Raw genomic sequence first — 17,278 nt, 5'->3', positions numbered from 1 at the left:
TGGAAAGTTTCTGCAGATCAAAATTAAGATCTCAAGGAGCAGCTGCCTGTTTTAGGTGGATGGATATGTAAAACCCTTTTCAAAACGATTTGACTTGAAGCTGGAGAGAATTGGGGACCTATGAGCAGACAAGCACAGACAGCAGACAGGTGAATCTTTATACAAGAGTAAGAAAGGCCAAAACATAATAGCTCTCAGAAATATTGAAAACCAGAGGCATCTGGCCTGAAAAAGATCCTGGTTCTCACTTTGGCAACAACTAAAAAATCTTTTCCATTTCTAGTGACAGGTTTCCTTACCTCCCTAAAGGGGGCTCACCACAATTATCTTCGCAGAGACCTTTTGAATATTTAGAAGATCCTGGTTAGGGCAGGAAAATGTGGAAAAGCTTACATAAACATTCCAAACCATGGGAATGAAAAGGCATCTGCCTTCTGGGCCTTTATAAGAGGAGTCCTGGAACACAATTTTTTTAACTGTCTGTTGTGAATGGAGGCAAACAGATCTACTTGAGGAGTTCGCTCAGAAGGATCAATTACTGGAAGCCCCCCCAGTGCAATTTTCATATTTGAGGGACTGTTTGCAACAACATTTTTCTCTAAAGTAATGCAAGTACCCTGTACAGATGTACTGTACTGAGTTGCTAACTCCCAGGTTACAGCAGTTAGTCTGCAAAGGGGTAGGATCTGGTTCCTACTTATTTATGTACCCCATCACTGTGTTGTTTATGATTAGTTGACTTCTTACAACCCAAAAATGAGAGATTTGAGAGAATTTATTAGTGCCATAATGTATCTGATATTTGTGTTTCAGTTTGTCTTGCTTGTTCCACAAAACCTGAACTTTCACTCCCTTGTAAATACAAATCAATGTCTGTTTTACCTTAAAGCAGTCTGCATAGGACTGACTTACACCCTGCATTCTTTTTGTGAGGAATCTCTGTGGTGTCTACCTTATTTCACCCAAATAAAAACTACTCCTAAAAAATCCAGATTAATGAAGGTTTACCTAAGCAAATGGCAACAGTGTCAGTTAACTTCATTCATAGTTTCAATACCAAGCAGTTACAGCCACGCTGCTCTGTACATCTCAGAAGTCTGAATGAAATAAATAATGGCCTCAGAAATATAATTCAAATGTTCTTCATGCAAACCATAGCCAGAGTAAAGTATTCCAACTGGTTCACATAAATATATACATTTGTCCTGCAAAGATGGAATAATGACTGTTACAGTTGAGCAACTGACAGAAGGCTCCATGTAGCCAACATACCCAGCAGTTATATAGTCACTTAGCTGACTGTTTTGAGTGCAATAGAGTAAAAAAATAGCAGCAGTAATTTACTTAAAATTGGTTTAAGGCAAATATTTAGTAGCCAGATAAAGCATTCCAACTTGCTTCAAGCAAATTAGTCCTACAAAATTAGAATGACTGTTTAAGTTGTACTAACAGCAGGGTCAGTCATTTTCATCTACAGACACTGCACCTCCAGCAAAGTACAGTTTTGTACCTACCATAAATGTAGATGTTTGAGGGCACATACTGCTGCAGTCATCACACTTGGGTTATCCTGCCGTCAGGCGGGTCCTCAGTCGGCCGAATTCCAAAGTCTTGGTCCTGCGTCGGTTGTCGTCGCTTCTTTCCCCGACGTCAGAGCGGCAGGGGTATAAAAGAGGCAGCTGACGCCATCTTCTTCAGTTTTTCTTGCCCCAGATGTCAGGTGCCCCCAAATAGGAAGGCAATACATGATCCTATGCAAACTAACATAAGTAGGTAAAAACCAATCAGTAGTTGCAAGCAAATACACCATATAGGAATACCCTCTGTTGGATGAATGCTGGAGGTGTGTGTCCTAAAGCCTGTCTAGAGAGGGGATGGAGGGAGGGTAACCAGGACTGCAGCAGTATGTGCCCTCGGACATCTACATTTATGGTAGGTACAAAATTGTACTATGTTCATCGTGCCATACTGCTGCAGTCATCACACTTGGGTGAATCTCAAAGCTATGGAAGGGTGGTTGGTATTAGACTGAATTAGGCGGGGCTAGAATGCCCTGCAGGACTGCGGTGGCAAAGCCCGCTCTGGATTTAGATTATAGTGGCAGGTGGTAGTGCTTGGTAAAAGTATGCAGTGAACTCCAGGTAGCTGCTTCCAGAATGTCCTTGGTTGGGACACCCCTGAGAAATGCTGCTGAGGTCGCTGCTGCCCTGGTGGAGTGTGATCTGATGTATCCTGGCACTGTTTTCCCATGAAAAGAATAACAAAAGTGGATGCAGTGGGCTATCCACTTTGAAATCGTCTGTTTGGAGATGGCCTTTCCTTGTGCACCAGCAGCATAAGACACAAATAGTTGTTCAGATTTTCTGAATGACTTTGTCCTGTCCAGATAGTATCTGAGTTGTCTGTGAATGTCCAAGGAGTGTAGTAGTCTCTCCCCTTTACTCTGGGGGTTTGGATAAAAGGTAGGCAAATGTATAGCCTGATTCAAAGCCACACTGGATACTACCTTTGGCATGAAGGTAGGGTTGGTACGTAAAGAGACTCTGTCCTGATGGAAAATGAGGAAAGGCTGCACTGCCATAAGGGCCTGTAGCTCGGAGACCCTGCAAGCTGAGGTAATAGCCAAGAGCAGAGCTGTTTTCCATGACAAGTATTGTAGTTCTGCTGAGGAGGCAGGTTCGAAAGGAGGCAATGTTAACTTTTCCAGTACGAAGTTAAGGTCCCAAGCTGAAGCTGGTGGCTTACGTGGGGGCCTTATATTTTTTTTCCCCTCTGAGGAACTGTCTTAGTAAAGGATGAGAGAACAAGGGAGGATCCGTATTGTACTGGGCTGAAATAGCTGAGGCGTGGATCTTGATGGATGAAAGGGAGAGGCCACCGTTTAACATCTCTGTGAGGTACTGTAGTATCTGAGGTATATTTAATAGGCAAGGGTCTTGGCCTTTTGCTTGGTTCCATGCACAAAATCGCTTCCATTTGTCTGAGTAAGCTTTTCTGGTGCTGGGTCTCCTGGCCTCCAAGATGACATTCTGTACCTCCTTTGAGAGGAGTGTAGATTGATAAGTTAAGGTATTTTCCATGCAGCTAGATTTAGTGTCCTGAGCTGACTGTGGAGGATCTTGTAATTTTGCTGAGACAATAGAGGTGGGAATTGTGGTAGTATCCAAGGTGGTGAATGAGACAGGTTTCTTTAGGAGCGGGTACCAATGCTGACGAGGCCAGTCCGGAGCAATGAGAATCTTATGTGGCCTCTCTGCTCTGACTTTTAGTAGTACTTTTGTCAGTAGAGGTAGAGGAGGGAAGGCATAGGTTGTCAGTGTTGTCCAACTGAAAGATAAGGCGTCCACCTTCCAGGCCTTTGGATGATAGGTCCTTGTGCAGAATTTTTTCAACTGATAATTGTTGTGGGAGGCAAATAGATCTATGTCTGGCTGTCCCCACTTTCGTGTCAGCATAGAGAATACCTGAGGGTGTAGCTTCCACTCGTGAGGGTCTGTCATATTCCTGCTCAATTTGTCTGTCAGCATGTTCTCCTTCCCTGGCAGAAATTGCGCCTGTAATTGTACTTGTAAGGCCAATGCTGTGTTCCACAGGGTCACTGCCTGTCTGCACAGGGGGTATGAATGAGTGCCTCCCTGTTTGTTTATGTACCACATAACCGTGGTTTTGTCTGTTCTTATTAGTAGTTGGCCTGGATGCAATAGGTCCTTGAAGGCTGTGAGAGCATTTTGCACTGCTAGCATCTCCTTTTGGTTGATGTGAAGGTGCATCTGTTTTTGAGACCATCTTCCTTGAATGCACTGGCCTGCCATGTGTGCTCCCCAGGCGTAGTCTGAAGCATCTGTTGTGATGGTTTGATATGCTTGAGGTATGCAGAAAGGGAGAACCGTGTTTCTTTTGCATGCTTGAGCCCACCACACAAATTCCTTTTGCAGGCATGGAATGAGTGGTATAACTGTTTCCAGGCTGTGCTTGTGCTGAGACCATACATTTTTCAGGTACCATTGTAGTTTCCTCATATGCAGCTTTGCAAATGGTATTAGTAGAATGCAGGATGCCATGAACCCCAAAGCCTGCAATATTTTCCTTGCAGTTAGCTGGGTTAAAGTTGCCATTTTTCTGAAGTATTGAGACAGTTTCCCTTGTTTGTCTGGCGTGAGGTAAGCCATCTGGGCCGTTGTATTCAAGCTGGCACCCAGGAATATTATCTGTTGTGAAGGTATTAGTTTTGATTTCTTTTTGTTTACTGTGTACCCTAGGCAATTTAGTATTTTCATAACAAATGTCAGATGCTGTAGTAGGATATCTTTGCTGTCCGCTTAGATCAGGCAGTCGTCCAGATATGGGTAGATTTGTATTCCTTGTTGTCTGCAAAATGCAATTACTGATGCCAGGCATTTAGTAAATACTCTGGGCGCAGTAGATAAGCCAAAGGGCAATGCAGAGAATTGATAATGCGTTGTACTTGCAAGAAATCTGAGGTATCTTCTGCAATCTTGTCTGATAGGGACATGCAGGTATGGCTCCTTGAGGTCCAACGTTACCAGCCAAGACTCCTTGCCCAGCATGGAAAGAAGCTGCTGTAATGTGAGCATCTTGAATTTTGGTACCTCTAAGTATGTGTTCAGGATAGATAGGTCTAAGATGGGTCTCCAGTCTTTGTCCTTCCTTGGTACCAGAAATAGTGTTGAATAAAAACCTTGACCTTGTTCTTTTGTAGGTACCCTTTGAATTGCTTTCATATCCATGATAGCGGAAATTTGTCTTTGTGCCTCTGCCCATTGATTTTGTGGCAGGTTTGGCATGCCATTCATTTTTGGAAGGGTATGAAAGTGGAATCTGTAGCCTCTGTTTATGATGTCCAGAATCCATTTGTCCTTCGTAATAATGTGCCAATTTTCTGTAAATAAGGCCAGTTTTCCGCCCAAAGGTGCTGCCATTAAATGTTTGGTTGGCAGGCATAGGGGGAAGTCATTGTGCTGGTTTCCTGAATGGTTGTGGCCTTTCTTCTCCACCTCTTGGACTTGTTTGCCACTGACTAGGCCTGAAAGAACCTTGTGGTTGCCCTCTGCCTCTGGGGCGTCTGTACCTACCCCTTTTGGGTCTGTCAGCGGCTGGAAAGGACCAGTTTTTAGACGGCCAGTTTCTGCTGAAGCGAGGGGGTTGTACCTGCAAGAAATCTTTAACTGTTTGCATAGATTTTGCCTTTTCTTCCATTTTCTTTAAGACCTCCTCTGCTTTGACACCAAATAATACATCTTTCTGCAATGGTGCATCCAATAATGGTGCTTTTACATGATCTGGCAAGGTCTGCCCTTTTAGCCAAGCATGTCTACGTATCACAGAGCTGGTAATAGCTGCTCTACATGAGGCCTCCAATGAAACAAAACCACACTGTAAAGTATGTCTTCCCACTTGTTCTGCTCCATGCAACAAATCCTGCATCCCTTTAAAATCTGGTTGATCTGTTTGTGTCATCTTAAGTTTCAATTGTGAGATCAGAAACTGCTAGTATTTTAGCATGTGAAATTGGCAGTTTAATGCCCTCATGGCTAAAGTGGCTGAAGTGTACACCTTCTTTCCCCATCTGTCTAATGCTCTGGAATCTCTTTCCGCAGGTAAAGGATTTTTAGCAGTAGAGGCCTTAATCCCCTTTGGACCCTGTGAAATGGTTTCTGGGTCAGCAGTAGGGCTTTTATATAGAAACTGGTGGGAATCAGGGACCCGGTAGTATCTGTCTGGTTTAACTGGGGCAGGAGGCAAAGAATATGGGTTTAGACTGGCTTCTGCATAGACATCATCTAAAATATCCAACACAGGAGGAATAGCAAGGGGCCTATGCTGAGGAAGAAGGAGGAACTCCCGGAGCCTTTTCTTTGAATCTGAGTAATCCTGTCCTTCCCAGTGGAAGTGTTCCCTCATGGTATGCAAGGTGTCCCCGAAGGAAGAGTCCTCTGGGGGGGATACTGAGGGAATGGATTCCTCTGCATCATAGGGTGAGTAGGGATAATCCTGGTTCCTCAGAAATACCTGAGGTAATGGAAGCTTGATCTGTGGAAGGGTAGTCTTCCTCCAACCTGGGTCTTTTTTCTAAGGGGTGCTGAGAACCCCTGATAAGAGTAATTAAATCCTCCACCATCCTGAGCATCTGCTTTTTAGGCATGGGTTGCTGAGAGGGGGTCAGAGGACCCTGTTTCCTAATCTTCCTAGGAGTCTTAGATTTTGAGAAGAAGATTTTGAAGAAGCTTGCTAGCGGCAAGCGAAAGCGCTTATTCACATTCATTCATCTATTGGAATAAAGTTTTTTGCTGAAGAAGGTGTCTCGTGGTGTATCCTGATTAGTTATACTCTGTGATTTTGAGAAAGACCTAATGGAAATTGAAGCTGGTTTGAAAATGCCTTCAGAAACTGAAGGCCTAGTTAAATTTTCCGGTTCCCTGCCTGGAGAGGCGTCGGTGTCTAAACAGGTATTCGGCTCCGGAGGGCCTGCAATTTCAGGTTGTGATGTCGCCGGTAAATTGGGTTCAGCGGTAGTCAGGGGCTGCGTAGGCGCCTCATTGAGAACCGGAGATCCGGCGGTAGGCCTAAGCGTGCTCTCGGTATCTGTTTTAGACCACGGATGCCTATCTTTTTCTTTGCGTTTTTTAATTAATGCTGGTGTCGGAGTACCCAACGACATGCTGTAATTAAATTTTTTGCCAAAATAATAAAGGGCAAACTCAGCCAGGCGTTTTATAGTGCGTTTGTTGAACCTAGCACAAAAACGGCAGCCCGAAACGTCGTGGTCTGGGCCTAGGCAAGGTATACAGTATGAGTGAAAATCCTTATGCGGTACTTGCTTCCCACAAGAAATACAATTATTAACTTTGTCTGACATCGGTCTGAGGCAAGAAAAGTTTCCCCAACGGGGTACTTAGCTTTAGCGATGACTTCGGCTGAAATCCTTTTCGGAAATCTTAGGACTGGCACTTGCGAACTGCTTCTGCTTCGGGCACCGCGTGGCAAGAAAGACTGGAGAAGATGGCGTCGGCTGCCTCTTTTATACCCCTGCCGCTCTGACGTCAGGGAAGAAGTGACGACAACCGACGCTGGACCAAGACTTTGGAATTCGGCCGACCGAGGACCTGCCTGACGGCAGGATAACCCAAGTGTGATGACTGCAGCAGTATGGCACGATGAACATCTATATTCCCTTTGCTGACTGTATGCAGCCTCATATGTCTTACTGCAATTATAAATAGCCAATGCGTTGTCTTTAAGGTTTAAATTTTATTTTACACAAACACAAATTAGGCACAGTAGAGTATTCTAAATTACTTCAGACAAATACCCATTTATCTTGCCAAGTCATAAAGACTTGAACCTGAGCAACCAACACCAGGGTCAGTCATTTTATTTCATATTGCTTCCATACCCACCACCTGTTGACAGAGTCTACCTCAGCTGAATGTCTACAATTAAAATGACCACAATGATGTTTTTCAAGTTTGTTTCACATAAACATGCAGTAGCCAAAGCAGAGCATTCCAAAAGGCTTTACATCAATGCAAGCAGGTCCTGAAATGACAGATTAACATCTGTTTAAAAAAATCTGAGGAAATGACAGCAGAATCAGTCACTTTCATCTATATATACCCCTATGTCCAGAAGTTATATCCAGTTTATTAACTGTGTACATCTGTGATAACCGATTTCGATAAAAAAATTCAACATTACTTCACACAGCCAAGTAGTCACAGAAAAGTATGACAACTTGTTTCAAATATGCATCAGTCTTGCAAAGTTAGAATAATGACCATGACCATATACCTTCAGCAAATGCAAGCATGGTCAATTCCCTTAACCCACTTCAAAACCCATCTGACCCAGCAATTACAGCCACCTTGTTAACTGTGTATACTACAGATATCAGACTGTGATAAAAAATATAATGACTAGAGCTCTGTACTTAGGTTTCCCATGCCATCCAGAAATACTGATAAAAAAGGGAGAGAGACAGACGGAGAATGAAATCCTGTTATGGGCAGTGTATACAATTACCATTCCACTGCCCACATTTGACGGACTGCCAGAACAAAATATGTACATATTACAATCCAGACTTCACTGTGCTGCTGGCTACATACACATGCTGCTTTTTTATTCCCACCACTGTGGCCATCACATCCACTCTACTTTTTAAAATCGTGACTCTGTTTCCTTGGGGGTTCTCAGACTCATTGTCTAGATAATGGGTGGAGTGAAGCAGAATGCCTGGATGTGAAAAGGTAATCATGGTTCAGCATCTATACCATAGGATGCCACAGCCAAGGCTACTTTTAACAGGGAAGTTAAGGTAATAGAATTTTTACTTAAAACTAAAAACACATTCATAATGTTGTTAGATGAATGATACCAAAGGTTGTTGCCTAATTCACTTATGTCAAAGGTCAGCTGTGTCACCAGATCTCCAACTGCAAGTAATGTAATGACTTCAACAAGATACTTCACTAGATGCAAAATCTTTGGGCCTCTCTCAACAATAAGTACATGCTGCTAGTGCAGTGGACTCTATTCCTTCCCCTCCCCCAACAGGTCAGCCACTGACCAACAGTCATAAGCACAGAATTTCACCTAAAAAAAGATACAGCTATATTAAATAGAAAAGGTGAAAAATTAAGAGCTACAACTCTCCTTATTCATAAGGGTTGGTTCAGCTTGCCTACAGTTTGTTACTGAACAATTATACAACCAAAAACAGCAAACTTAACATAAGCCTTAGAAATTCTTCATACTGGTGACTTTTCAATCCTCAGTTTGTAAAACTAAGGAAATGGATGACTTCTACTGAGGTCCATTCTGGTGAGCCCACAGGTGTAGGCCTGTAATGACAATACCTATTAATTTACAGACAAGTGTTTCTTATGGATCACTCTTGGTGGCGTCTTCACTTTTGCTATTTGTTAATGAGGTGTGGATTTTCTCTAGCAAAGCTACATCTTTTGCAATATGTTTATGTCTGATAAGTACTATGTGCATTGGTACTACTGCTTCTATGCCTGAATATATAAAGATTGGCTTAATTTACAGAAAGCCCTACACTCTCACCAAACCAGGCCACTCCCACACTACTAGTATCTGCTGAATCTTCATTGGTTCATAGTCACTCCCTGACAGATCTTTGTCCTGTCCTCCTGTCTCAAAGAAATGGCATACATATTTCCACAGTGTAAAAAGTTAATCATCTAAGATTTACTCCTAACCAATAACTCTCTCTGTTCCTATACAGCTTTCACAATGAAGATGGTTCACAAACAGATGCATTCTGCATAGCCAGACAACACAGTATTACAGCAGAGAGGTTTGGCATCTTACAATGCATTAGCCTAACACATCTGTTGGCAAACAGTGGATTATGAAGAATTTCTCTTTACAATGTCCATCCATAAGCTATAACACTGCAAGGTTCTTTGTGGCTATGCCAAAGACATGCATCTGGAACGTTTCTCTCCTGGGCCTCCGCTGAGGCTCTGTCCTATTCGGACTTTTCTGGTCAACAAATGCTAAATAAATAAGTGAATAAAATGCCCTCTCTAGCTCACTACTGCTACTCATTAAATCATGTGAGACAACTCTCTTTCAAACAATGCCTATATATCAAGGGTGCCTTACATTCAGCAAACTACAGAGACTCTACTACTCCAATCATTAATCTTGACTGGTATTTGCAGTTTTGGAAGGCAAGGAATTAATATCATTTTAACCTCATAATGCTAAGGGGACAGTACTGTATTTAGTTCAGAAAGTTCATGAGTATGGAACCACTTGCCTCTAAAGGTTGAGGGAGCTCCTGCTGTACAACTTTTAAAACTAACATCTGTTTTCCTTTCTTTCTTTTTTGAGGTAATCCTTAAGCGGCACTACCTGTGCTTGACAGAGTATTTTATGACCAGTTTGTTGTATGTTAACCCATTAACCCCACAAACCACAGCATGAATCCATCCACAATCCCCTTTTCCCCATTTTTGCACATAGGATGGGGTGTCACAGCAACAGTGGCAACCATCGGGTGGCTGCCCTGCAGCGGTTGTTCTTTGGTACCACAAATATGCTATGCCACGATATTAAGAAGAAAAGCCATTTAACCTCTCACTGTATTTACTGAAGCTAGGTTATCTGGTGTACAGTGCATCTCACCATTTGACAAGTCTTACAACTATGAGTTCAGGAGCAAAAAAAATCTCGTGTTGTAAAACTGTAACAAAACAACCCACTAAAACTGGGTTACTACAGTCAAAATACCACATATGCACAGCTTCCGACATGAATCCAAATACATTGTTGAGAATCCTTTCTGAATGCCAGTAATGCACTACCACACTACTAGCATCTGCTTGACCACATCCCTTAACTCCTTGTTTCCAGGAGAGCCACCCCTTCATCTCGCCACAGCTACACCTCTGACTTCATCTCGCCACAGCTACACCTCTGACTTCATCTCGCCACAGCTACACCTCTGACTTCATCTCGCCACAGCTACACCTCTGACTGTATTTAAGTGATACAAGATTTATGCACTTTGTTTTAGGTTTATCAATCATCTGTGTGCTGTATCTTTACTAGTACTGTTATCTCCCTCATTACTGATAGGGTTTAGGTTTCTGTCTAAATGGGATAGGACCAGTCAGACTACTAAAGTGCAATAAATATTTACTTATTTTTCTGAATCAACAACCATCTTTTGCCCTTCCCACCTGCTATTGAGTCTGTCCAAAAATTCTAAATTGCACGAAACATGACAAATGACAAACAATTTAAGAAGACTTGAAAGTTTTAATGTGGTAAGTACACACGCATCAATAAAATCAAAACAGCAATACATGCAGTAAAATGCACTAAAAATGTGTATAATTATGCATGATAGCACAAATGCAGCACAATGAAATCAAACGGGTTCAGCGACATGTCTTTAAAATAGAATCATTCTTACTTTTTAAGATGAGCTGATAAGATCAAAAATACCAATATTTTTACCTTGCAAACAGATGTGATGTTTATGCTGATCATGTTGTCAATCATCTGCAATAAAAAAAAGACCATCAGTGCCAAGTGAAGTTGTATGCGTATGTGAAAGTAAACAAAACAGGCTTAGCAAAAGTTACCCAACTACAGAAGCATTGGGGGGGACACTAAAAACACAGCAGATATCAAGTGCCACAACTTACTGGCTACATATATAGTCTAGAAATGGGGAAACAACAACTATTTTCACAATGAAGGACATAATATATTTAGGCAGCAAGACAAAGACGTGTCTGCCTTCTGTACTATTGTGCAATGCATGATGCTGTAGCAGCACATACAAAAATAAAGCCTTACTGTATTTAAGAAAAGACCACATGCAAATCATGTGTCTAATGTGGTGAGAAAATTATACATTGCACAACTTATATATGCATGGCATCCAGGTCCAAGGACACCAGTGTTCTGCTGTATTCAGTCCTCATCCAACCATTCAGTGCAACACACAGTTCAGATGTACCTGACTAAGCACTTGAAACAGTTTGACAGACCACAGAGGTTCCTCACAAACAGAATACAGGGAGTAAGCAACAAGTCCTATGCGGACTGCCTCAGAGCTCTATCCCTGTACTTGAGCGCATAGAGAATGCTGTGCAGCGGTCTATGCCTGGCCTACAAGGCATTCTATGATACCACATCAATTAATTTGTACATCTGCAAAAAAGAAATGATGTACTCACTATAGCGTTCCATCTGCATTGTTTTTCATTTGTTTTCAACCCATGGGTATAGGCACTGACACTGGTGCCGAGCCAGCCATATCCAAGCTACGGTGCAGAACTGGAGCTCCTACCCTACCCACAATGCCCCTCTCTCCTCCATCCCCTCAGCTAGGGTTTGCCAACAAAAGGTACCTGACCTAGACCTATATGCAGCAGAGTGACTGACAATCACCCTTAAAAAGGAGGCATACAGAGAGAGCAAAAAGCCTCCTCTGCCAGGTCAAGTACTCATGGGAAAGGGGGAAGGAGGGAGGGAAGGTTGAAGACAAATGAAGAACAACAATGCAGATGGAATGTTATGGCGAGTACATAACTTCTTTAACATTGTTGTCTTCATTTGATCTTCAACCTGTGGGACAGAGTCCCCAGCTATTTGGGCCCTGGTTGGCCCTAAGGAAGGATGTTCCGAGCACGGCGAAACCAAAGGAAGCTCGGCTCCTACATGAAATATCCAATTTGTAATGGGATATGAAGGTGTGAGACCTACCCCATGTAGCTGCAGCACAAATCTCATCCACTGGTACCCTGGAAGAGGAACCTGAGGAGGTAGATACAGCCCTAGTAGATTGTGCCTTCACTGCAGATGTAAGAGGAACACCATGCTTCTTATAAATTAAGGTAATACAGTTGGCAATGGTTATCTTGGAAACAGGCAACCCCAATCTAGACTTCAAATAGGATGCAAATAACCGACTGCATTTCCTGAAAGATTTAGTTCTATCAAGATAAAAACGAAGCTGTCGATGAATGTCAAGCATGTGTACCTGGTATTCACCTTTGTTTTGAAACTCTGGAAAGAACACAAGAAGATGGATAACCTGATTAATATTCTTCTCTGAAGTGACCTTGGGCATAAAGGAAGGATTCAGCCTAAGCAAAGCCCTGTCTTTGTGAAAAATGAGGTTTGGGGGTTGAATACAAAGGGCATGTATCTCAGAGACAGACAGATGAAGTTAGAACTACCAATAAAGCCATTTTCTATGACAGAAACTGAATATCCACCTTTGCCAAGGGCTCAAAGGGAGACAACACCACCGCCTGAAGTACAAAAGTTATGTCCCAAGGGGGAACTGGATCCTTAATGGGAGGCCATAAAAGAAACATTCCTTTGAAAAAGGCCTTGCACAATCTAGAAGTGGCCAAAGAAGAATGCTTTAGTCTGACATAATGGGATATAGCAGCTAGTTGGATTTTCACTGTAGAGGAACTGGCACTTGGCTGAAAATACAATCCAGAAGTCTAAATCTGAGGGAATAGATGCAGTAAAGGGATCCACCAAATTGTGGAAAGCCTAAATGGAAAACATTTTCCATTTACTAGCATAGATCTTTTTACTGGACTTGTGAGTTGTAAGCAATATATGCTTCACAGGGGATGATAGCCCAGGAACTCTAGCCATCACTGGAACTGCAGAAGCCAAGCTGTGGGCTTCAGGCTGTCCAGATCCGAATGAAAGTTGCCCTTCCAGACTGGAAATCCGATTTGGACATCGATCCAGAATCCAAAGAGGACTGACACTGAGACCAAAGAAGGGGAAACCAAACCTGACAAGGCCAGAACAGGATCACGCAGCACCTCGACCTCTGAGCCTTCTAAAGAAATGTTGCCATAAGAGGAAGGGAAGGATACGCATACAGCAGACCGGGGGTCCAAGCATGAACTAGAGCATCTCTGGGAGTCCCTCCTTTGGGAGGAATCAGGGCAAAGAAGTTGCTGCACTTGGCGCTGGAAAGTGAGGCGAAAAGATCGCAGCTCGGTTGACTTCATTTCTGGAAGATCATGTCTGCCACTGACTGTTTCAGACACCACTCGTGAAAAGACAGAATGGTTCTGCTGAGTTTGTCCGCTAGGATGTTGGAACTCCCCCGGAATGTGCATTGCAACAAGAAAGCGGCCTGAGGAGATTCGCCCATTCCCACAATCTCATGGCCTCTCGACAAAGGGGGTAAAGATCCGCTTCCTCCTTGTTTGTTGAGATACCAGACCACTTTCATGTTGCCTGTCTGTATATCTCAGTTATTCCTTGGGGGGAGAAAAAAATGCAGTGCCTGCAACTCCAGAAGCACTGCCCTCATCTCCAGAAAGCTGATGTGAAAATTGGTCTCTAACTCTGACCATGTCCTTCGAACAGTCCGTCCCAGCCAATGACCCCCCCCCCTACAAGCCGGGAGGCATCTGTGGTGACCATGGCCACTGGAGAGGGAGTCACAAAAGATCGACCCTCTCCTAGGCTCCGAACATTTAATCACCACATGAGAGAGGACTGGCAGGTTCTGGATAGCTGAATGGGATGAGACAAGGGCTGGTTCAGAAGCGACCATTGGACTGATGGGGTCCACTGAAGAACCCGTATGTGTAGCCTTGCCAAGGATAAAATGACGATGGTTGCTGCCATAGATCCTAGACAGTACCTGTGTAGCAAGAATATCCCAACACTAGATGAAACAATTTGCAACAAGATGGAGCTCAGATGACTCGCTTGTAGCTGGAATGGCGGCAAACAAGATCTGAGGGGAATGGAGGAGAGAGGGGCATTGTGGGTAGGGGAAAGCTCAGTTTCAGCACCATAGCTTGGATATGGCCTGCTTGGCACTGATGCCAGTGCCTATACCTACAGGTTGAAGATCAAATGAAGACAGCAACATCAGATCAAATAGCATCAGAAATGCCCATTCTAAAGACCTAAACCTCATCTGAGACAAAAAGGACATGCTGGAGGGACACGTGTCTCAAAGATTATCCGTTCTCTAAACCAGGCTTCCAATTCATGTAAAGCAAAGTTTGTCGCTAACCATATTCAAACATAACTTAGACCAATGGATGGTAAATCACATGTTTAACCCTTGGTTTAGCACCATTTCCGTAATGGACAATGGCATCCTGTGAACGCTAGCTGGGTACAAGCCTATATTGTAAAGTGTAAACTTCTTTTGGGTATTGATAGATTTCTGTAATATTTGGTACATTTGGGGTAAGCTTGGCTAGGCTTAAAATGGCTTGGCTTAAGAGGTCTACAGCCTAGTACCTCTGAACCTAATCGCCAAAATAAGGCAAACCAGTAATGGCTAAACACATTAATTGCTTGAAATGCCAATGCTTATGTAGTGTAAAAGTGCATTCCAAAAATCAAACTACTAAAATGCACAGCAAAAGAAGACCATTACTCTTACTCCATGTTTTTTCCTATTACAACATATCAAACTGCCAAATACAGCACTACAACACTGGACTTTTGACAGGGTACTTTTTATTCATTTGTCAGTGCGATATCTGTGAAGGCAAAATCTAAACTTGCCCCCCCCCCCCCCCCCCCCCCCACACACACACACACAAACAACTAATTTACACAGGGCTCATCAATAACATGCTCCATTCATACAAAATCTATTGTTCTGCTGCTAACTGGAAAATTCAGAATTTACCAGACTTGCACCATAACAGCACTTTCATTTCTGCAGTATGCAAGAAAGGAAACATGCAACAGGCTCCACAACAGAACAACTTTTACATGGCAGGCACTCATAACTATGATCACAAAAAATGAAATCTGAAGTAAGAAAAATGTCATTAAAATGTTGCTGCCCCTGTGCACTTCTTGTACTTCTGGGAAAAGAGAAATCTTTGAGATGCCGCAATCTTGTCCTTTAATTACAAAACGCAGGAGCTCCACATCAATGGTAACACAAAACACTGTTGATCACTAATGTGTTTCATTTAAGGCTATATCCTGCTGCAAGAACAAAATCAAAGTAATAAAGACTATGAGTAATACAAGTCCAGAAATTTAGCTATTAAAACCAAGACAGAAGACAAGTGCTTCTTCTACAAAATTATTTTATTTTAAAATTTTTCCCTTACATAGTACCAGAGGAAAGGCCATAATGGTAATGGATTTTCGTTTAGCTATCCTTTTAGTCTTTTAATGGCACAACTCTGTTGGGGGAGACATTAAATTTGAGCAAATCTTCTTCAAAGTTTAAAAAAAGGATTACTCCAGCAAGCAGTGCCACAATTTTTGGTTATATTGATTAAAAGGCAACAGTACAGTAAGAACTTTACTGCTATAATGCACAAGTCAGAATTAGAAGACAAACATAGCAGTTGCCTCATGTTTATGGACAACCCATTTTTCTAACAAATACTGATTCTACCTGTGAGATGACAGATGCACTTGTTTATATTACCTGGAGACTAGTATCTCCATCCAACCATGGGTCACAAAATAGCACCCTTACATGCTGAGACGGTACAGAAATCCTTACCATGGCCTCCTGGCTATCCTACTGGTTTATGTCAGCTACACAGCCAAATACCAACACCATACCCATGCCTAGTGCTACCGAGTCTCCTGCACTGCAAGCCTGTACCTGTAAGGTTCCATAACCCTGTAATACATCCCAGAAACATTCTAGACAGTAACGACTTCAATGTAACACATATAGATGCACCACTCATCTGGCTGGCAAAGAACAGGGTGACAGCAGCCTCTTTGGTGCAAGAATTAGGGGTGTCTACATACCGCTCAACCTCAAAATCTGGACAAAGGCTAAAACAATCGGGGGGGAAAAGGCAATGGTCCAAAAATAGGGACAGATTTTAAATACTGCTCTTATAAACTTAGAAAGTTACTAGAATAACAGGATTTGTGTTGGTATTCATTTTTTGAAGAAAACTAAGCATGAAACTCAAATGTATGTCATTATTCAGTTACTTCATTCTTTAGTGATTTGCCAGAAAAAACATATATTTTTATGAGGAACAGCCCAAGAATATTAAGCAAAAATCTGGACATTCTGAGAAAATCTGGACAGTTGAGAGGAATGTTGTCACTATGGCACTGAAGTCCCTGCACCACCCCAAATATGAATATAAACTTATAATTGTTCATGTGTAGGGGTGAACAATCTTAGGGTGCTCCACCCTTGGGGAGATGCACAGAGAAATGCTGAGCTCTCTCTTCATGCCTTCCAAAATGACAAGCTCTTGGTACTGAGTAGCGGCATTCTACCTTCAATAAAAAATAAAGTTAGGGATAAAATAACTGTCTCTAGCAAACTGTAGTCATTTTAGTGGGATCCAGAGCTTCTCTGCATGGAATGAAATGATCAACAGATTCCCCCCCCTGCTTTACCAGAGATGGCCTGCACCTTTCACACTGTAGATTATGCATACTATCTACAACTTTTCTGCTACATGCATAGTGCCTTTTTTAGGTAGAGTTCACCTGAAAGTACATCCCAACATAGCAAATTACAGTCTCAAGTATATCAAGGTAAAACTGCAGAATGCCAGAAGCCTACGCAACAAACTCTCTGAACTTGAGGCCTACGTTACCCTTGAAAATACCAGCATTGGTGTAATTATATAAACACGGTTTCAGTGTAGTGACAGAACTACAACTATTTCAGGGTAAAACATCCATCATTCATTCAAATCCATCAGCCAAGTGCAGGGGGAGTATTCATATTTATCTGAAATCTCATTGTTTTGCATCA

General features: G+C 42.5%; 1 protein-coding gene across 1 annotated transcript in view; it reads right to left on the bottom strand.

The window, feature by feature from the left end:
* Window positions 1-17,278, bottom strand: part of HSD17B12 (hydroxysteroid 17-beta dehydrogenase 12) — a gene marked incomplete in the record, with an annotated part of 1,530,252 nt that overhangs the window by 850,147 nt on the left and 662,827 nt on the right. The window contains 1 exon segment of the mRNA XM_044083399.1: window positions 11,014-11,058. Within this exon segment, the coding sequence (XP_043939334.1) occupies window positions 11,014-11,058 (45 nt within the window).

The sequence above is a fragment of the Protopterus annectens genome, chromosome 9.part0, assembly GCF_019279795.1.
Source record: "Protopterus annectens isolate FY-2018-M chromosome 9.part0, PAN1.0, whole genome shotgun sequence".
In the NCBI taxonomy this organism is placed as follows: domain Eukaryota; kingdom Metazoa; phylum Chordata; order Ceratodontiformes; family Protopteridae; genus Protopterus; species Protopterus annectens.
The sequence above is the reverse complement of the archived record's forward strand: the minus strand, read 5'-3'. Positions and strand labels throughout refer to the sequence as shown.